General features: G+C 37.3%; 1 protein-coding gene across 1 annotated transcript in view; it reads left to right on the forward strand.

Moving 5' to 3' along the window:
- Positions 1 to 23,528, forward strand: part of LOC139945780 (cytosolic carboxypeptidase 6-like) — an 87,804-nt gene that overhangs the window by 45,963 nt on the left and 18,313 nt on the right. The window contains exons 6-7 of the mRNA XM_071943198.1: positions 10,519 to 10,558; positions 23,208 to 23,297. Of these exons, the coding sequence (XP_071799299.1) occupies positions 10,519 to 10,558; positions 23,208 to 23,297 (130 nt within the window). The remainder of the gene's footprint in view (positions 1 to 10,518; positions 10,559 to 23,207; positions 23,298 to 23,528) is intronic.

Consider the following 23,528-nt stretch of genomic DNA (forward strand, 5'->3'; position numbering starts at 1 on the left):
TTCGTTGAATGGAAACAATTTTAGTTTAGTAAGCTTTGATTTCATCTGGGCAAGCATTGCACTCTAGTGTTTCTTTATTATCTTTTCAAGGGCACAATGGAGTTTAGTTCTTTTTGGAATTTGTTTTATTATAATTGCAAAGTGGTCTGGGTGATGGTACAGGTTCTTGTTGCAACAGAAAGATTTGATTAGATTGGAAAAGCAAGATTGGAAAAGCAAGCAAAAGCAAGACAAACTGGAGTTCACTGGCTATTGGAAAATCTTTGATTATAAATGCAAAGTGGTTTTGATAAAAGTAATACAGGTTCCTGTTGCATCACACTTTTTGTTGAAGGGCAGAAATTGAAGTTTAGAAAGATTTGATTTGATTAAGTAAAGTATTGCACTGTTATTTGTTTTTATCAGTTTAGAGACAAACTGGAGTTGGCTGGTTATCTGAAATTCTTTGGTTATAAATGCTAAGGGGTTTGGGTAAAAGTGTTACAGGTTCTTAATGAAACACAAACTCGTTGAATGGCACGAAGTTTAGACAGCCTTGACTTGATTCAATTATTGTAAAAGCCTTGCACTTTTGTGATTGTGTGCTCAGTTTAAAGACAAACTGGACAAAAAGGAAAGCTTTGAGTGTTTGGTTGGAACAATCATCTTGAGAAATGTTTTGTAACAAACCACGTAGGAAACTGACTTGGTAAATTGGTAATAATTAATCAAAACATTACAAAGATATATCTTGCATTTAGTTCCATAACACAGTCCTAAAGCTACTACTGTTTTTATCCTATTAAAAAAAATTGTTTAAAAAGCTTTTAAGTAAGTTTTAAAGTGAGAAAATAGAATTAGCTGTTCCCAACAACTTACCAACCAAATGGACCGATGGTATAAATGCAAAAAATAACTAATGGCCAGTCCCTTCTCTTCAACCCCCCCCCCCCCCCCACTTGTCCCCTATTCATTGTTCACCCCTTACTTTTTTAGCTGTATGCTTTCTAACACCATTCATGTATTTCCACTTCACTGCTTATGTTTCACTTTGTTTCCTGTTCATGTTTGTTGAGTTGTCATTTTAGTCTTCGAGAAAGACTCTGCTAGGGTCGAAACATCAGGCCATTAACTATTTTTTTGCAAGTTTTAAAGTGTTCGGTGTCTGGCAATCGAACAGCTATAAACAGCAGTCAAAATACACAAATGACCACCAGGTGTAGAGACCGAGATGAGACCATTTAGTCATTAGCAACATTTCTCATTCCCGGTTTGGCAACAATGGCTAAACGACCTTGGTTCCAAACAAATTATCGGATATCAGTCATAAACTGTGAGAGGAAGAGAGGAGAATGGTCCATCTCACATTGCAGATACCCTAATGAGGAAAAATGAGTGGCCTTGACTTTCATTGTCAACGTTGATTAGCTGAAAAGGTCTCTGTGGCTGATGATTAAAAAAAAGAAGAATAAAATAAAATGTAAAACATTGAAAAGAAAAAGAAGACAAAAAAACACACACGAAAAAACCCTTAGGGTTGATATAGAAGGGAGTAAGCTGAATGAAAAATATTCTTCTGGTGGTTGATACATCCCAGTGTTTGGAGTGTCACCTGTTTTCAGTTTAAAGAAAGGAAACACCACAAAGAGATGACCGGGAAATGGTGGAAGGAAAGAGAAGGGAAGTTTGTGATGATAGCTGAAGAGGTGACGTGAAGATTCGCCGAGCCGGACGAGAAGAGAGGAAAGTCTGACTGTTATGCTCCGTCATCTTTAATTAATTCTTATAAAATAAGTTGGAATTTTTGTTGTTGATTATATTGAAAGGGGCAGGCAGAGAGGTTGCACAGACTGCAGTAGGCCTGTATACTTCATTGTTGAAAGGTCACAGGCACCAAGGCATTTTCATCTTGGTAAAGGGTACCCTTTGAGGACATTGTAAATTTCTAGTGGAGCATTTTAAGGGCAACATAGGCAATGACCAGGGGGCATGGAGGCAATCGCCTTCATTGTCTCTGTGAAGTATCAGGCCTGACATAGGTTTTTGCCAACCTAGGTTGGAAAACTATGGAAAGCCATAAATGCAAAACAAAAACAGACGGCTACTGTCTTAGTAATGATGTGACACAAATATTCAAACTTGTGTTGAATTTGTTGGATACAAAACAACCAATCATGGGAGGTATTTTATTGAATTGAAAGTTGGTTAAAACATCTGTTGATACGTCCATGCCTACCAAGGCAGTTTGTTTATCAACAATGGAAAGGTCTATGGGTAAAAAACTGGCATGGGTAAGGGCATATGATGGGGACATGTGTACATCGAGTTTTACTGCAAATCTCCAGAGCCAAGAAGGCCTTGTGAAATGATACGAGGTCAAAGGTCATTGAGTACATGGGTTAACAGTAGATCTCTGGCGTAATTCTTGAGCCTCGCAGTTAGTGTGATGTCAGATGTTCAGGTTAGGTCACCATACAAGCTTTATTGGTAGACCTGGCCCTGTTTGTACTCTAGAGGGCGCTGATAGGGATATACCTGGACGGAATAGAATGAACAAACAAACTCCCCCCCCCCAAAAAAAAAAAAAAAAAAATATATATATATATATATATAAAAAAAATCATGATTTCCAAGACCACATGGAATTTCATCATCTGTGTTTAAAAAAGTTGTTATTTATGTCATTCAATAAGGGGAAATAATTGGTCAAATAAATAGCTGTGGATTCATTTGCAGTTCTCTAAGAGTAAAAATAAACATCGTATGAATCTGGCAATGGTACAGTGGTCTTAAAGGCAGGGTACACTAAATTGTTAAAGACCTGGGGTCGATTTCACAAAGAGTTAGGACTAGTCCTAGGAGATATACAAAACTGCATGGATAGTCCTAAGTTAGGACGAGTAACTGGTCCTAACTCGAGATAAGACTAGTCCTAACTCTTTGTGAAATCCACCCCTGGAATCCTCTTGTACTTAGTGTAACCCAACATGCATAAAATAACCAACCTGTGACAGTTTGGGCTCAATTGTCATCGAAGTTGCAAGAAATAATGAAAGAAAAATATACCCTTTTTGAATAGAATTGTGTTCTTTCAGATGCCTCAGAAAGGCTCCATGCTACAAATTTTGTGGGTGAAAATGACAATTTTCTCTAAAACTACAGTACTGCAGAGGGAGTCGTTTCTAACAATGCTGTATAGTGTCAACAGTTCTCTATTGGTATTTACAAAGTAATTTTGTATGGTTATAAACTTGTACATGTATAGTAATTACCAAAAGTACCCTGCCTTAACAGATTTTTTTATTATTAGGTAGTGTGACTATGGCAGTGTTTAATTAACCAAACATTTATCTTTTTACAAACTAAGAAAAAAAGGAAAAAACAACAACATGTTCCTATAAACATTAATACTATCAAGTAGTTCTGTATGATACTTATTCCTATGCATTACGTACCCACACTATGTCCACTTGAGCTTTTTTATTTAGTCAGATAGAGTTGTCAGCATTAACGCTCTAAAGCCACAACAACCAACACTTGCTTTTTATCAGTCGTAGCTTCTTCATGCATGCTTGCTCACATCCATTGCCAAGGTTATTGGAAAAGGGGGGTGGGGAAGAGAGGGGGGGGGTTGAAGAAGGGAAAGTGGAGGTGTGCCCTTCGACAGAGTTGCGGTGTAGACGTAAATTCAACGGAGCGGATAACCCAAGTACGCATTATCTCTCCCTTGGCTGTCTGCCCGGTACCCATCAAGATTTACTAGTAGATGCAAGGACATATGACAACAATTCTGGAGGCTAATGTTTGCCCCATTCTGATCTTGGAGCGGGACTCGCAAAATGCTGACAACGTCTCGCGTCTCGCGTGTGTGTGTTTATTTCTCTCTTTTTTTTTGGTCTTGTTTACCTTGTGAGTGTTACTTATTATTGCAGTGGGTCGGGTTAATATGGCTAAATGAATAAATGCATTCCTGCGGTGTAGCTCAACTGGTTGTGGGTTTTTAAGGCTCTATTGTGGTTTATGCACGGGGATTAAATTGAGGATAACTTAATTAGAATGGTTAAGAGAGGCTTGTCCGTTGTATGTATACTTTTACATAGCTTTTCGGGAGAGGCATTATTAGAAGGGAAATACAACCGGTGATTGGGACTGGCAAGCTTTCCTTTGAAGACCATGTTTAAAATTTTTGTAATCCGAGACAAATTAATGTACAAGGCCAAGGCCATGGCCAGAGTCTAGGCCTCATTATAGGTTGAGCCAGTTTAATTTGGGCTGCTTTAATTTATGCCGACAGACTGTGGTTGGTCTACAGGGCCCAATGTTATGGCTCTGCTTACCGTCGAATTCTATTCTTACAATCACCATTCGCCGCTTAAAGGAACACGTTGCCTTGGATCGGACGAGTTGGTCTATAAAAAGCGTCTGTAACCATTTTTTATAAAATGCATATGGTTGGAAAGATGTTTTAAAAGTAGAATATAATGATCCACACAAGTTTGCCTCGAAATTGCGTGGTTTTCCTTTTACTTTGCGAACTAACACGGTCGGCCATTTATGGAAGTCAAAAATTTGACTCCCATAAATGGCCGACTGTGTTAGTCGACGAGGTTAAAGGAAAACCAGGCAATTTCGAGGCATGTTTGTGTGGATCAATGTATTCTACTTTTACAACATCTTTCTACCCACATGCGTTTTATAACAAACGGTTACAAACGCTTTTTATATACCAACTCGACCGATCCAAGGCAACGTGTTCCTTTAACTGCAAGCGCCAAATTATTGCGTGACTGTGTAAGCGTAGAATGCCTAGTAACATGGAGTAAGCATGGGCACAGTCCAAAATTTCCCACTTACCCCTGAATTACGCTTGACATAAGCACGGAATCCCTGCTTCCGTAAGCGGTCATTCTTCGTTTACGGTAAAGCAGAAACATAAAATTTGGCCCTTGTATGAAGCAGTTTAAAGATAAAGAGCCTGTAGAATAATTCATCAAATAATGGCCCTTCTATGACAAAACATATTTTTTGCACAGACATGTTTTTTTTTTTTTTTAATGTAGTGGGTAGAACTAAAAGAAATTACATTTTGCACACAAATAAGCTGTATTGGCAAAAAAAGAATTGGGATGAGAGTGTAAAAATAGTCCAAGCATGTATGACACCTGCTCTAGAAATCCCACCCGAGTAAAATGAATGTGATTTTGTCAACAGAATTCAGGAAAGTATTGAACTTACAGTGCTAAGACTTATCGATGTATGGGTTAACACCAAATAATATTCTTTATCCCTGATGCAAATTTAACATTTCTATTAAACCTTGTGATTCCGTATGGTTGCAAGTAAATAAATATATAACTTATTTATTATTTTATTTTGTAAAGATTCGTGCGGTCATTGCGTTGTCCGTAATCAATGAAGTGAGGAAAAGCACTTTCTGCGACCCATTTTGGCTTCTGATTAACCAAATCTGTTGATCAGTCCCTTGCTCCCTGTGACCTAATTAAAAGATAATGATAGGAAAATGAGATTAAGGTGATAAAGATATATCTGCAAAGCATACTGTTGTTTCAATCCTAGCAGAGTCTCTCTCGAAGGCTTAAAGGCAGTGGACACTATTGGTAATTACTCAAAATAATTATGGGCATAAAACCTTACTTTGTAACAAGTAATGGGGAGAGGTTGATGGTATAAAACATTGTGAGAAACAGCTCCCTCTGAAGTGACCTAGTTTTGGAGAAAGGAGTAATTTTCCACAAATTTGATTTCGAGACCTCAAGTTTAGAACTTGAGGTCTCGAAATCAACCATCTAAACAGACATAACTTCGTGTGACAAGGGTGTTTTTTTCTTTCATAGTTATCTTGCAACTCCGACGACCGATCAAGCTCAAATTTTCACAGATTTGTTATTTTATGCATATGTTGAGATACACCAAGTGAGAAGACTGATCTTTGACAATTACCAATAGTGTACACTGTCTTTGTTAAAGGTGTATACCTAAATACCCCGAAGCAGTTAACAAAAAGTACCATTAAAGGCAGTGGACACTGGTAATTACTCAAAATAATTATTACCATAAAACCTCACTTAGTAACGAGTAATGGGGAGAGGTTGATAGTATAAAACATTTTGAGAAACCGCTCCCTCTGAAGTAATGTAGTTTCCGAAAAAGAAGTAATTTTCCACGATTTGATTTCGAGACCTCAGATTTAGAATTTCTTTCTTTCATTTTTATCTCGCAACTTCAGCGACCGATTGAGCTCAAATTTTCACAGGTTTGTTATTTTATGCATATGTTGAGATACACCAAGTGAGAAGACTGGTCTTTGACAATTACCAATAGAGTCCAGTGTCTTTAAAACGAAACAAAACAATTGTAAAAGAAAAGCAAAAACAAATCAAAAATTCACCTACCAAAAAAACTGCACAAAATATAAAAATAATCACCAACTAAACCAAAATAGTAAATATTAAAAACCCTAGAGCTATTTTTGAGACTAACACATCTATCAGCAGAAAGCCAGGCTACCATTGTTTATTTTATATACTCTGATAAGAGACCTATCTTTACAGAGGTCTTAAAGCGAGCCTACAGTCATAGAAACAACAAACTGTCGGAATATTTTTACCGCCTTTGGCTGAGTGAATGGATGAACTGGGAGTGCAGATTGCCTTGAGGGACGCGCTCGTTGGCGCAGACCAACACCTTCTACTTTGTCACGCGACAAAGTATGTTAACCTTGACAAGGGGCGGGTTTTTATTTTACTGACAAAAGGCTTTTCTAGATTAATGGCTTTTGTTATATTTTTTTTTAAATAGAGTTTTTAAAGGCAGTGCTTAAAATTTGTTACGTGTTTGTAGTACTGTAATAACGTACAAGAACTAATGGAAGACCCAGAGAGTGTGTGAAACTTTGGTGCGTGTAAGCCACGAATATTTAATTCATAAGCGATTTGAAGTCATTATTTAGATATTTTGTTTTCAACCTAAGTGCAAAAAAATGATTAATAGTACATTATGTAAACAAACATGTAGGAAATGAAGAAGGGGCATTAAGTAATTTGTTTGTTAAATTTATGGTGTGTGATATTTATTGTGGTGTGTTTTGAGGGATTGAAGGACGCGTTTTAAGATAATTTTTAGATGTGCTTTTTTTGATGGATTTTGCAGTTGGTTTTTGTAGATTTTAGTTCGTTTTTTAAAAAGAGTTTTATTTTGGTGTGTGTAAAGGATTGTGCTGATTTTTTTTTTTTTTTTTTTTTTTGAGGGGGGGGGGATTTCATGTGTGTTTAAGGGATTTTGTGAATTGTGTTTTGATGGATTTCTTTAAGTTTACCGTTTTTTAGTGCTTTTTCATGAGGTGTGTTTTGGGGGTTTTAAGGGGTATTTTGAGGGGTGTTATGAGATGTGTTTTGAGTGATTTTATGAGGGGTGTTGATGGGTTTCAGTAGGTTTAATGAATGTAATTTTGTTGTTTTTATTTAAAGTACGTTTGTGGAATTTTTGGGGAAATTTCATTACAATTTTGGGCAATTCTAGCTCCAGTCTTATGTCATGAGTGTTTACATGGGATGAGATTGTTCAGACTTTTGGCTGCATTCAGACTTTTTATGTCGGCTTGGTGAAGAAAATCAGACTATATTATTATCCACAAATAAAGAAATCCTGCTCATTAGTCTACTTCACTAGTGCCTTGGATACTGTTTCCAAAAGCTCCTTGGAATCTATAACCCCAGGGGTTCCCATAAGGTAGCATTTCAACATACCTTTGAAATTGTGTCCAAGTTTCAGACTTTTTCGTTTGTAATGACTCTCACCCCTGTGTTTAAAACAACAGTACACAGTATGATAAATATGATATTTCTTAGTTATCTTTTGAATGACTTCAGTGCCCATGTTAAAAAGCCTGAAAAAAAAATTCAAGCAGACCAATACTGGCAATTATCTAATTTTGTAAAGCACAGAACACTTGCATGAATCCCCCAAAACAGTGCATGATGCCATCCACATAATAAAAGGTGTGAGAAGCTGAGTGTAAAGAATGAATTGAACAGAGTGAGCTCCAAGAGGACCACAAGCAAGTCAATTATAAACTTCTTGCTTAAAGGCACTGGACACGTTTGGTAATTGTCAGAGACCGGTCTTCTCACTTGGTGTGTCTCAACATATACATAAAATAACAAACCTGTGAAAAATTGAGCTCAACTGGTCATGGAAGTTGTGAGAGAATAATGGAAGAAAAGAAAAATAAGTTGACACACAAGTTGGGTTCTTTCAGATGCTTGAGTTCGAGTCTCAGCTGACACAAGGAGCATTTGAGAGCTGTTGTTGGTATAGAATATTGTGAGAAACGACTCCCTCTGAAGTATCATATATTTTTAGAAGTAGGTAATTTCTCAAATCTGAGAATTACGTCAGGTGAAGCCTTTTATTATGCATCTGAAACCACACAAATTTCTGCAACAAGGGTGTTTTTCCCTTTAATATTTTCTTGCAATTTTGATGACTATTGAGCCCAAAATGTTCACAGATTCGTTATTTGATGCATAAGTTGGGATAGCTATACCAAGTGAAAATACTGGGGCCAATTTCATAGAGCTGCTTAAGCAAAAAAATTGCTTAAGCACGAAAATAGCTCGCTTATTTTACACGTGTTACTGGCCAAAGTTTCATGCCATATACATTGCTTATGACTAGTATTTAGCTGTTGTTTACTTAGCATAACAATTGAGTGGAGTCTTGGCCGGTAATCTGATTTTACTAAGCAATGAATTTTTTGCTTAAGCAAATTTTTGTGCTTAGCAGCTCTATGAAATTGGGCCCAGGTCTTTGACAATTATACCGCACCAGTCCAGTGCCTTTAAAAGAAATACCAACACAGATCTCTCAGTGGAGGGCAAACAATCTCCAACCTATATTAGAAGAAAAATTTCTTGCTGTTCATCCCGGTGGGATTTTGCCATTCTCTTTATGCTGTCAAACGCCCAGCGGCTCATGCAAATTCCACATGAATATTTTATTTGCTGCGATGCAAAGTGCGCTGACACTGTGTGGTATCTTCGCTGGGTCTGATCAGTAACAAAGACTGACATGAGCATTGGCTGTTTCGCTGAGTCCGTCACATGCAATCATGTCTGCGGTTTACCGTGCGAGGAAGATGAGATGATGAGGGGGGGGGGGGGATTAAGACAAAAGCTTCCCACCAACGCTGGTGTCTTTGTGAATCCAACAAAAGAAGCCATCCGTAGCTATTAACGTTGTAGGCATGGCATTGGGAATGGCCTCCGATTGTTGCGTGATAACAAGAGTGCATTGCCATTGAAGAGTGGTAGTACTACTAGGGTTTTGGGAGGGGGGGGGGGGGGTTGGATGTGGGTTGTGTTTTGACGGGAAAGAAGATGAGCTGATGAAATGAATTTCTCGTGGGAGTGACCTTGGTTGTTACTCAGTGTGATAAGGTCAATCTATTTTGGTATTAGTCAGAGGTGATTAGAGTTATTGTGTTTTTATTATGTTTTTTTTTTGTTCTTTTCTGCGGACTTGAAGGACTGCTTGTTGATGTTAAACTGGCATAGTTTTATTTTTGTGCTTATAGTTGATTTCAGTATTACATTTCTTATGTTTAAAAAAAAAATGCATCTTGCATCAGCACCAGCATAACTGATGATTTTTTCCTTTGTTTACCTTTTTATATAAAAAAATTAAATAATAAAAAGCATTAAGAACATTGGATGTATGTGTCCAACCTTCCTTATTTTTTTTAATGTGAATAAAATAAAGATATACAGAATGATCAATGTTTGACAAATAATCAGTATTCTAGTTGGCATATTGATTGATTGATTAACCTTGATATTAATTTATAATTTGATGGCTTTCGCTGAAATTTAAACCATTAAAATCTGAAATTTTGCGTGGTGGGCATAAAATAAGGTTTGCCGTAGCATCCTGTGAAAATTTCTTTTGAGTAGTGTTGGTGCTACGAAGAACCGGTGGTTGACAACTCTCAGATGTAATTTATAGTTTGATGTCTTTCGCTGAAATGGCACAATTTAACCCATTAAAATCTGAAACTTTGCGCGGTGGGCATATAATCATGTAAGGTTTGCCGTAGCACCATGTGTAAATTTCTTTTGAGTAGTGTTGGTGCTACGAAGAACCGGTGGTTGTCAACTCTCTGAATAGAACCACAGGTTCTTTGATAGAACCAACACGGAACTTAAAGGAGATTTATACATTCATGTAGTCCTACTAAAAACATCACCTGATCATTCTTGTGTACTCTCAATTCAATTCAATTCTTCAAACTGTTAATGATCGGTTGATCTAATTTTATTCGATTGAATAAATAAATGAAAAAGATAGAATTAGCTGTTGCTAAAAAAAAAACGGGACCTAAGGTATAAATGCAAACACAAAAAAATTATTGGCCTGCTGTTTCCGAAGGCTAACAAATTGATTAAAAAAAAAAAAAAAATGAAAAAAAAAAATGTGAGTGTCATTCAAATGATCACATTCTTCCGTTTTTTTTTCTTCTAGCAACAACGGAAGCTCGACCTACTGACAATCTCAGCTCCTGGTAAGTTTTATTATACATTCTTCCTAAATTTTAAAAGACAATCCGTAAAAATGTTTTAAGAAGAGTATATTCAAGTTCTCAGCAGACATGAAACAAGCCTCGAAAAACTCACAACAATCACATTTGAAAATCAATTTGCAACATTGCTGGGGGGGGGGGTTGTAAAGCAGGCTCCTTTTGTTGATCGTTTAATTGAATCAATACTTTGTCCAAATTGAGATCATAATTGATTAATCAAATAATAAAATGATGAAATTCTCGCTTCAAAGTCACTGGTTTACTACAAAGATATAATGATTTGTTTGTGGCAATTGAAAAAAATAAAAAAAAAAATAAAAAAAATGTTAGTGCTGGATTGTCTATGTGTCAACAATGGACCTTTCGATTGAAGTTTCATTCAGGTCTTCAGGTTTATTAAAGACAGTGGACACTATTGGTAATTGTCAAAGACCAGTCTTCACAGTTGGTGTATCTCAACATATGCATCAAACAACTAACCAGTGAAAATTTGAGCTCAATCGGTCGTCGAAGTTTCGAGATAATAATGAAAGAAAAAAACACACTTATCACACACAAAGTTGTGTGCTTTCTGATGCTTGATTTCGAGACCTCAAATTCTAAACTTGAGGTCTCGAAATCAAATTCGTGGAAAATTACTTCTATCTCGAAAACTATGTCACTTCAGAGGAAGCTGTTACTCACAATGTTTTATACTATCAACCTCTCCCCATTACACGTAATCAAGAAAGGTTTTATGATGATAATTATTTTGAGTAGTTACCAATAGTGTCCACTGCCATTAAGTCTGGGAGATCTTGGGATGTCCCGGGCAGCTAGATATACTACATGCGTTGAATTAAATGAAGGCCACGTAGCCCAGCCTCTTGCCCTTGATCTCAGCCTTGGCGCCTTAGACTTTAAGATTTTCTAATGGAAGTACCCTTTGCAAAATATCAAATTTGCCTTGCCCTTTTTGAAATGAGTTTCTAGGCCTGATACTAGGTAATTGAACATCATTGTAGGTAATTCTAGGTAATTTCTGCGCCTTGAACAACCAGTAGGGTGGATATGTGCGCATTACAAGTCTTATTATTGTTATTATTTTTGTTTAATATCAACTGTTTGCTTTATTCTGAGCACGCGTACATTTTTCGTGAGCAGAGCGCTTTACATAAGTGCCTTGGTCATTGGACCAGAAACATTCCTGTAATCTTACTTAACTGTCTGGGGAGTATACATCCCTGGGCTGCCATGGCAATTCTAGGGCTTTTTTTCAAGCACTATAATCAACCCCTACCCTTGCAGGTACCCATTTATACCCCTGGGTGAAGAGAATCAATAATAATGAAGTTTCTTGCACAAGGTGTCATGACCAGGATTCGAACTCACACCCTGCTGATTAAACCCCCAGAACTTGATTTTGTTGCACATCAAACAACACCCTACACGGAAATTACCTTGAACGCCTGCTGCCCCCAAAGTGTCCCCAAAGTCTTGCATTATTCAATGAGTTGAATGGAGTTGAATGGAATCTGTCAATGAGTGAAATAGGTTGAAGCCTTACACCATTTCGATTTCAATTTCTTGTTGTCAGGCTCATGTCAACATTGTATCCTGCTCAGTTTATTTTATTCAGCGGTGAACTTTGATTAGTAACACTTCCCGATAAACAAAAAAAGGTTTCCAAAGAAAATTGTTTGTTTTAATGATTTATAAAGCCGTCACTTAAATGTCATATGTAGCCCATTGGGAGTAAATTCAATTAATGGAATGTCGGTGGCTTGTTAAGTGTTGGCACAATGTGTGTGAAAGCTTCCTTCAGGTAGGAAGACAGGCTGTTGAAAGAGCGCTCCTTCCTTCATGGGGTGTTATTAGGGGCAGGGGCACATAAAGATGAGAGGAACATGGGGTATACAAAGAAAATGCTAAAGGATTTGGGTACTTTTTGTAACACAAAACACAATGTCCACAGATTTACGTTAAATTTCACTGTTTGAAGATAATGGTAATAGAAAGCTAACTTAAATTATTAGATGCTGAGGTGCTGTAGTTTTTGAGAAGTGAGTAAAACAATGTCATGAAAATACGTTTTTACATGCTAAAATAATTTTTGTCTCATGATCAGTGAGACGAAAATTATTTTAATGACTTTGTTTTACCTATTTCTCAAAAACTACAGTACCTCAGCGAGTAATATTTTCAGGGAAGCTTTCTATTATCATTTTCCTCAAACTGTGTAAGTTTAGTGTAACTCTGTGGACATAGACCCTTTTAAGGCACAGTGTTCCTTTGATTTTTTGAAATGTTTGGTTGTTCTTATCCTATATAAGTGTAGATGTATACAATAAAACTAAGCTGTTTGCTTTCAAAAGGTGGTTGTATATTGAGATAACGCCAACAATTTGCAGTGCATATATTTACGCATGAAGAATAATCCCTGTAGGAATACACAGTCTAGAAATGTACTGACAGAAATGCTTCTCAGATTCAAATTTGGGGGATAAAAACTGCCATGGCCTTCTTGCCTTGGCAACCATCTTAAGTTTTCCATTGACTTTTCCCAAAATGAAAATAGCCTTGGCATTTCAGTATGTTCAAAGATGAAATTCCAGGCCTGTCAAATACAAATTTGCAGCAAAGATAAGAACATGTTGTGTATGATGATCTTTGGAGAAACCACATTTTAAAACACAGTTTGTGTGTAAGTTGACATGCATGGAAGGATAAATGCTGCCCTCTTGTGTTGGAATTGCTACTAGTTTTATAATCATTCAAGTTGACTCCAGCATTTGATGCTGAATTGTTTAATCAAATCGTCACTTGTTTTCCACTGTTTGGGTTTTCATTGGTTTAAAATGCTCTCTAGCATTATTGTCCAAAGTGGGCTTTTAAGGAAATTTCTTCACAGAACAACATTTGACTGCACCTCGCCTCCAATTGAAGACGACAAGTAAATGCATTTTTGTTTTCTCCAAGTTTCTGTTTGGGACAGTCAGCACGGTGAATTTTATCGACAAAGCCATCATTTAATAACGTGCCACATCCAGATTGTCCCGAATCAAAACATTTCACAAATTTTCCCTTACTCTTAAAATCGATAGGAGACCCGCCGCCTAGCCCACATAATTTACCGGAATTAAACCGGCTCTGCCACCGTGGATAGTGGCGCTAGGGTGAGGCCTCATGCATGTCTAACAAGCCAGCCACCACCTGTGACAGCCAGTTCATGCCTGATTGAACCGGTTTGAACCGGTCTCATTTGTTTGAAGGTCAAGGTGTCTGTATGTATTAACTCTCCAATCACATACGGAGGAGGGTTACATTAGTAATACCTGCTGGACCAATCAGAAGATGTTCCCTTGTTTGTTATGGGACAGTCTTCTTTTTCTTTGTCTTTGTTTATCATATAGTCCCACTTCATTCACTTTGTGCAAATACCGTGTTGATTGGAAAGTCTGCTTCCGTCGAGGCTTAAAGATACACGTGAATTTCGACCCCCCAAGAAAATTGTAAGGTGTTTTTATTGGGGTTATTCTTTTCAGTAAAAAGTGAATCAGTCTCCAAGATGATATTTCTGTCAATATTGTAACAAAGCTTGAAGGGGAGCTTTTAACATCAGGGTCCAATTTCATAAAGCTGTAACGCAGAGAAAACTGCTTGACAAATTTTGTTTGCTAAGCAAAAATCGAGTCGGACGCCAGCCACTAAAATGCAAACATAATGTAACTAGGGTTGGTAACATGTTTCTGCTAAGCAGTACTATTTTTGTGCTTACAAAGTTTTTGTGCTTACAGGCTTAATGAAATTGGGCCCAGGTAAAATACTTGTATGAATCCAAAGATGTTTTTTTTTAAACATTTGGGGTAAAAAAAAAAATTAAAACAAATTTATCAGGGATTTGAACCTGTTACCTCTGGATTAATATGGCGGTGCTCGACCAACTTTTTTTTTTTTTTTTTTGGGGGGGGGGGGGCGGGGGGTTTCAGCATTGTTATCACTACAATAGATTTCCACCATGCAAAGTTTCAAATCCGACTTACAATGGATTGTATAAAGACTACCAGAGACAGTGTTCAGACAAACGGTCTAAGGGAGTAACTTTTTCATCGTGAGTGTCTTTTCCTTTTAATTTAGTCTGTATTTATAGGAGGGGGTAGTTTTTACATACTTATACCAATAAAGTGTTCAAGGCACTGGGATAATGATAAACATTTTTAAGCTAGAATTGAAAATAATAATGTACTATACTTTTTTTATCATCTATAAAACTTTCATAATCTTAGAAGGTAGTCAAATAATAACTTCATTACTACAATCTTTCGAATGTAATGACAATTTCTAAAGCTGGGATCAATAAGAAAGTAAACGGAAACTCCCCCGTAGCCGGTGCATCAAAAAAGCCATTAAATTCCCGTTCACCACTTTAAAAACACAAGCCCAATTCCAATCAAACTTGCTTTGTTTATGCTTGGAAGTTTGAAGGTCTGACAAAAAAAGTCTGGGCGCTTTCAGTGTCAAGGCTTCCGTTGGCTGTGAATCAGGCAATTGACAGTCCCAATAAACGTCCTAGCGAGAGGATACCTGAGTTTTGTCCATCACCCAAGCGTATTGTCCAATTTCCCTGGCGCCGGGAGTCTTCTGCCGTCGATCCATAAATAGATTTGAATCCCTCACCGAATCGCAGAAATCATGTAATCTTGATGCGTACGGCCTACGTGTGTAAAAACCCTGAGTACCCCACGACCATTAACGCTACCTTTTTTTGTTTATACCTCCCTCCCCTCCTTTTTTTTTTTTTTTTTAAAGCTACTTATGCAAACGTGATTACAAGCGTATGGTAATTCCCTGGCAGAATTACATCAATTCCTGCGAGCTAAACATGCTGAGGGCAGTATGTGAACCGGCCGAGCGTGAGTGCAGACACTACCATGCAACACCTCCCCTTCTACCCCCCCCCCACCCCACCTTCGTTCAAGATGGGGAGTTGCCAGGGTTTGCGTGGCCGTTGAGTAGTACTGCCAGACACTGATTACATCAGCTACAAGTGTGAGCAGCGAGGTGAGAACATTAGAGCGACTCGTTGCTCACGCTTGGCTGTCTCTTCCACACAAATCAGATCAATCAGGGAAGCACCCGGGCCTAGCACAAGGTGGTAAGGAAGCGAGTTAAAAAAAAAAAAAAAAAAAAGACGACAAGGGGAAACACAACAAACGAAACAAGCGGGCAGCATGTAATAAGCCGCTTAAATCTTCCCTTGCTCACTCCGACACGGCGCCGCGGCACGTAGCTGGATTCCGGGGCTTCGCACATTTTCATTTGCCGCAGCGCTTGAAATCAAATTTGAGGCCCACTCGCCATGGCAGTCTAATTCATTTTATAGCTGCCGGGGTGACCTTGACTTTACAGCCGGCCTCCCTGGTGCACATCGCGTGCACCGGTGTGTTTTTGTACTCCCGTCGTTGTATTGTGCTAAGCCGGCCTTGCACAATACCATTGTATTCTTTTCATTTCTCGTTGGCTGAGCAAAATGAATCATGAAGATTATCAGATATATCCATCTTTTTTGTGTCCATCTTCCTGGGGTGTGTCTACACTCTCTGGGATCAACTTTGATCCGAGGGAATACTCGGAACCTGTCAACCACAGAAGTCTTATGTAACTGATCGAACACACTAAGAACAGACTGGACCAACTCAAGGTAATTGGCTGGTAGTACATTACGTGACAACATTTGACAAGCCAGGATACACGTGTAAATTCCTTTTAAGTTATCAAAACAAACGCTGGCGCCGTCTGTCTAAATCTCAAACTACAGAATGACATGTAAAGCTCTGCTACTGAATATAACAATATTTCTTCTAAAATCTTATGGAGATATTTTTTCACTTTTCATCCAGAAATAACGAATCTGTGAAAATTTGGACTCAATTGTTCATCGAAGTTGCGAGAGTACAATGACAGAAAAAACAGACTTTCTGCACAAATTTGTTTGCTTTAATATGCCTGAGAAAGGCTTCAGGCTTGAAGTCTGTTAATATTTGAGTGAGAAGTTACCTCTCTCTGAAAAACTACGTCACTTCAGAGGGAGCCGTTTTCCTCACAATGTTTTATACTATCAACAGCTTTCTTTCATTCAAAGCTGTGCTTGTTCCAATGGATTTATGGGACTACTGTTTTTGTTCAAACATTAAATTGCTAATAAATAATAATAACAACTAAGATTTATAGTGCGAGTTATAAAATGATCAAAAGTGCATAACACGTTTTAAAAAGATGAGATCACAAGACTGGTCACTAGGCTAGAGTGCCCAAACTATGGGGATATGTCTGTCCCGCCAACAGAGAACAAATATTTACTTATTATATTAGCCTCACCCTTGCCTCACCATGCTGTGGCATCGGTAATGTTTTGATCTTTACAGAGGCATCTAGCCCTATCTAGGTAACAAATCTAAACTAAATGGCTGGTGAATTTGTATCTTAACCTAATGATTTTCTTCATAATTTATTTCATAAAATTTAATTTTATACGCCAGCAAAACACAAAAACAATTGCATAATCAAAGGATCTAAAAGAACAAACAGTACAATGTAAAATTGTATTAAGCAAATTTCTGAGGAGTGGATACATGTAGGAAACAATCTCCAGTGGGGGTGGTTAAACATGAACAGTAACACTGGCAGGGAAAGCCAATAGTGACAGAAAATCACTTTCAATGTGGCTGGCTATTTGGTTCTTAAAACCATAATAAAAGACCAAATAAACCCCCTTACTACCCACCAGCAGGCAAAGCTGGGCAACTCCGAAAAAAACTAAAAAAAAACTACACAAATTCAAAAATTTAATCTGGAGCGATTATATCCACATTATAGGTATATAATCCATAATTACAAACATTAACAAAATCTGAAGAAAAAAAAAAAAAAAAATTTCATGCTGAAGCATTTCTCAGATTGAAATGTTGTTGAAACCTTCCCCAAAACCACATCCCTCTGAAGAGAATTGTTTCACAAAATGTTACACATTATCAACAGCTGCAGTGTTTTTTTTTTACTTGTTTTTCTTTTCACATAAATGGTTGGAATAACTACCAAAAGTATACCCTCCCTTTAAAGGCATGTACACTTTTGGTAATTGTCAAAGACCAGTATTGTCACTTGGTGTATCCCAACAAAAGCATAAAGTAACAAGCCTGTGAAAATTTAAGCTTAATTGGTCATCGAAGTGAAAATGATGCAAGAAAAAAAACACCCTTGTTCGACGGATTTGTGTGCTTTTAGAAAGGAATAAAAGACTTCTGGCAAGAAGTCTTTTATCATTTAAGTGAGAAATTACCTCTTTCTCAAAATCTATGTTTCTTCAGAGGGAGCCGTTTCTCACAATGTTTTATACTATTACCAATCCAATGCTCGTTACCAAGTCAGGTTTTAAGTTAATATTTGTTTTGAGAAATTACCAAACGTGTACCTTCCCTTTAAAAAAGTTGCCGCTATGACACAAAACTTGAGTTTCTTATGAAAGAACTTGAAAGAATGACTCACAGTCTCAGTGACTCAACATGCGTTTTTAAGCCACCCTCGGAACATTCCTTACGATGTCATCGGAATGTTCCTTGTAAGTGTTTCTAGAACAGAAGGAGGTGTCGAGACCGAAGCTACAGGGAATAGCACTTTACACTGTATCCGTTAGGGGAGGTCTTATCCCGATCTCGGGACACTGTGTGATTTAAATGTCGGCTGACTCAGGTTCTGCTCAAATTGCTATGCGTGGAAGACTTAAGTTTCAAATTGTTCAACATTTAATGATTTATTTTATATAACAAGTAATAAAGAAATAATGTTTTTATGTGTATGTATTTAGCAGTCAATCATGAAACAGTCAATCAATTGATCGCAAACATAATAGTCTTTCTATTAAAGTATGGATTTCATAAAATGTGTTTTGCATTTATTGGAGCTCCTGAAAAAATAAGCTGTATTACGATCAAGAGTGGTCTCCAAAGAACCAAGTTGCCAAAAAAGAAGTTTTTAGAACGAAAATTTTCTGGTGGATTTTGATTTATTTGTTCAAACTTGTGCAAGGTTTTTACTGAAAGAGTAAGTTGCCTTGGATCGGGCGAGTTTGTCTATTAAAAGTGTTTGAAACCGTTCGTTACGAAATGCATATGGTTATAAAGATGTTTTAAAAGTAGAGTATTATGATCCACACAAATATGCCTCTTAATTGCCTTGTTTTCTTTTTATTTTGTGAAACGACATGGTTGGCCATTTTGTAAAATGGCGTGCAGTATAGGTTCACGACATATAACATCTTTCCAACCATAAGGATTTTATAAGAAATGGTTTTCAAACGCTTTTGATAGACCAACTTGCCCGATCCAAGGCAACGTGTCCCTTTAATGACATGTTGATTATTTTGGATATAAAATTGCAACTACAGCCTTAGAGCACCGAGCTAACGAGTTGTAAGGTTCTGAACTTTTTTGTTATTATAGCAATGTCTAGCATCATTGCCTTTTTACAATTTGTATATAGTTTGAAACAAAAGTTTTAAAGCTGAGCATTTTAAAAAGTTTGAACCAAACTCACTTATGCTTGATGTAATCGAAAACGGCTATTAACAATTGTCCTGATGCTATAGTCTCAATGCTTACATCTTCTCTGTATGCACATTAATGCAGCTGAACTCAGAATTACAAAGTCGGAAATGAGCGGCGTTTGAGGAAGGCGGGGCCCCTCCGAGGGAAAACAAAAATTGCCGTAAGCATTTTAAGAGCGATTATCATGTCACGATTACATGTGTTTCTTGATTCTGAACGTATACTTGAAGATTTGATGTATGCATCCCGCATGATCGGAATTTAGCAGGAGCTGATGAGTGTACCCTTGGGGTTTACATTTTCTCTCCCTTCTTCTTTCAAACCAAACTGCGGTATTAATTAAACTCGGAGGGTCCGCAGTGCCCGATTACAGCTTTATTGATGCATGGTGGGTACCGGTGCTAGTGCATTAACATGCTATTAACCTTTTGTGTAGCGGTGATTACCGGTGGGTAACCTTGGAGAACTGGTAGCGGAGGGAAATTTGTCCGTAAATGGCTTCTTCCAAGGGAAAGTCCGCACTGTGGTAGTGTGTGATATGATAATGACCATAACAATAAGGGAAAAGGTCTTCCCAACAAACAAAGTGATTTGCTTTCTATTAATGACAACTCTCCGACTCCAAAGAATATTTTAGTATAGCCTAATGGTTTCAGAATTATCAATTAAGTATCCATAAATTTGCTCATATTCACACAGAATGGAGACAACAAGTTTGATGAGTTTTAAAAATTTGTTTTTACTCTTATTGAGTTCATTCCAAAATTGTGTATATTTTTACAAGGTTAATCTTGTTTTTCAATTTTAACTCAACTTACTTAATTCTTAGTTAGCAAGGTGTTTATGCACCCATTGAGTTGCAACATATTCAAGAAAAAAAATCCCCCCCAAAAATCTTTAATTTGAAATGACTTATGAATATTTTGAAATAAGTAGGTTAACTTTTTCAAAATCCTAATAGATAAAAGTAGTCCTTAAACTTTCAAATGTTTTGATGATGAAAAAGTGACAGTATCCTTTTAAATATTTACGACTTGGCTTGAAGCTAATTTTGACATCACCTGGCTGTTTTTCGCTCCAAAATGTTTTCGCAGGAGTTGAACACAGCTCAACTGTTGCGAATTATTTGTTACGAACTTGTGACAACAAAATTTGTCTTGCATACACAGGAAGTTAGAACCTGGCTTTATTGTAACAACAACAACAACAACAAAATCACCACATTTTTGAATGTTTTTCTTTCACCACAGACAGAATGACCCCCGTCTGACGGTTGATAAATTCTCCCCCAAGGTCCTCACCGAAAAATATGTTAAAAAACAGCATAGTTTTCTTCACTTCAACATTTTGAAGTTTCCCTGCCGTCCTGATCCGAAAAAGAAGAAAAAAATCCCTCACACTCTGTTTTTTCTCCCCACTTGTTTATGAAGTCAAGAGGCATGATTTGAATTTTATGGACTGGTAGAAGAGACTGCCATGAATTTTCATGTAGGCACGTGAAGTACCGTCTAAGGTTTGGGTGTCACTGCCCGTAGCATTATGCGACATTTACTTTCATCCATGCCATGAATCGAAGCAGCTTTGCCCGGGCTCCCAAAGTTTGTACCGCGAGGTTCATATTTTTTTGGAGGGTTAAACAGGAAACGCAGCTGAGAACATGTACAAAGCGTGTCGCAAAAACCAGAGGCTGTTTTTGTTTTCTTGAAGTTTGAGAAAGAGAGTCTGCTGTGATCGTGTTCAGACTAGATGATATGTCTGTTGCTTTACCTAAAACGAAGATCATGTATTTGGGTAGAGAAGATTCAGTTTAATAATAATAATAATAATAATATTAATAATAACTAGGTCATATATCGCTCATTTCACAATAACCGTCTCAATACGCTTTACATTACCCTGGTCATTGGGCCAAAAACATTCCTTTAATCTTTCTCAGCTCCCTGGGGAGTATTAACCTGGGCAACCGTAGTGCTCCAAATGCTTTTTATACACAATATCCTCGCAGGTACCCATTTATACCCCTGGGTAGAGAGAAGCAATTATAGTAAAGTATCTTGCTCAAGAACACAAGTGTCACAACCGGGATTCGAACCCACAGTCGATGACTTAACCACTAGAACTTGAATTTGATGCTCTTAACCACTCGACCATGACACACTACAGTTTATATCTGTTTAGAATACAGGAGTTTTTTAAATTTGATTGGAATCGTAAATTGAGCAAAAGTTTTATTTTTATCCCAAACTTGCATTTAAAACAAACTGTACCAAGGAATGCAGACAACCTGTACATTGTAGTTATTTAATTAACCAACAACTGGGAACTATTGGCCGGAACATTTTTGTCTTACAAGGTACTTAGCAAAGATATTCCTGATTGTTTAATATAATAGAAGGGGATTATTTTGATAAAATACCATTCAGTAAGTATTGGCAGCTTTTTACTGGTTCCCTGCAGAGTATATACATTTGGTATGCAACATTTTCTGCTGAGAAGCTGTATGAACATTAGCTCTGTTGGTAGTTCACCAGCAAAAACATCTTGAACATGTGCAGCAAATTTGTCTCTAGTGTTAAAAGCTGGACAGTTTTGAAGTTCACTTAAAAATATTTGTTTCCTTACAACCTGATGCATTGTAGAGTAGGCCTCTATCGTATATTGAAAGTGTCAAATTCCCAAAGTGTCAAACAAATAATGTATTTGCACCTGTTAATGGAATCGAAAGACGGCTATTAAAAAGCACTCGAGTAAAAAACTTTTCAGAACAAACATAGATATATCTGTATTCGACTTTTACTTGAGATAATGTTTACCGTGATAAATGCATTGCAATTCAACTACTTGAAGTGCTCTCAGATGCCTGGGAGCTTCGTACAGGCATTTCCCCCCAAAAATCAGAAGACAAGTCAAGGAAATGTGTACAGGGTAATGAACTTGGTAGACCTTCTACACCTCCAATGAAAAAAAAAAAAAAAAAAATACCCAAACGAAACTATTAAAACATATTTATAAAGCTCTCAACCGTTCGACAAGTTATCGTAGTAATATAAGTGATATTTGTGTACACAAGCACCTCAACGATGACTTTGGAGAATATTTTGCCTCGTCTCCATTCACAAATAAATATTCTAAGCAAACTGTCATAGAGTGATCACTTAAAGAGTGTGTATTGGAATGACACATAGAATCAACATCTGTCGAGGGTACATTTTTGGTTGCCAAATTGCTCCTTTCAAGTGTTTGTTCAAGGCTTCAGGGGATGCCAAGTTAAAAAAGCGTCAGAGCGAGTCAAAAAAAACGTTTCCCCAGGAAACGTTGCCCACCTCGTCAATTTCAAAACTATGGATATTTATGACCTAAGGGGGGAGTCACACCAACCCCCTTTGACTGTAGGTCATTCAACCTCTGATTTAAAAGTTTTTCTTTTATTTATTATTGATAACCCCAAATCAGAAGCAAATATTGTCTTGTCTAAAGAAGAAATTGTTGATTTGTCTCAAAGTTGCTTCCAGTACTGATTGATCTGAGACATCTGTTCCCTCTTTGAGAAAATTTAAGTTAGATTCTGGTTTAGAGTCTCAAGAGAAAAACGAGAAAGATGGAATTCATAAGGACATGTTCATCCAGTTAAAGGGTTTTGATACCTTTTGTTGATCAAGTTTTTCAGCCATTACATGAATCCCTACTCACTGTGAATGAAGATATATGTGTGTAATATAGTTTACCTGTAGAGGTTTCAGCTTCATTAGTCATTTTGAGAAGAAAAAAAAAAAAAAAATCGTAGAGCAATTTTTTCAGTACAGTTGCGAAAATCAGTTGTGTTTGCTAAAATAGTTTTCATCTCCCTGAGACAAAAAATATTTTTTGTGATTTTTTTTTTTTACTCATTTCTAATAAACTACAGCGCCTCAGCAAGTAATACTTTAAGGAAAGCTCTTTAAACCATGTCAGTTTAATGTAAACTGTGGATGTTTGTGTTTTGTGTCGTACAAAAATTACCCAAACCCTTTAACAAATTTAGCCCTGGCTGTTGTTTCTTTAATTTGCAGAGAACCTAGAGCCCGATGTTAAACAACGTGTTGTGTTTGTAACGGCTCGAGTACACCCTGGAGAAACGCCCGCTTCTTATGTCTGCCAAGGTATTGTGAGGGTTAATACTGGCTTGGGGATCGGAACCCAATTTCATGGCTCTGCTTACCCCCATATTCCTCTACTTACTGTGCGAGCGCCAAATTTCTGCGCTAACTGTGTAAACTAAGAATGCCTAGAAAGGTGGAGTACGCTCATGCCAGGCAAAACATGCTTACCTGTGAAATACACTTGACATAAAGCACGGAATTCTCCGCTTCCGTAGGCGCCGATTATTTGCT

Source organism: Asterias amurensis, chromosome 13, assembly GCF_032118995.1.
Source record: "Asterias amurensis chromosome 13, ASM3211899v1".
Classification (NCBI taxonomy): domain Eukaryota; kingdom Metazoa; phylum Echinodermata; class Asteroidea; order Forcipulatida; family Asteriidae; genus Asterias; species Asterias amurensis.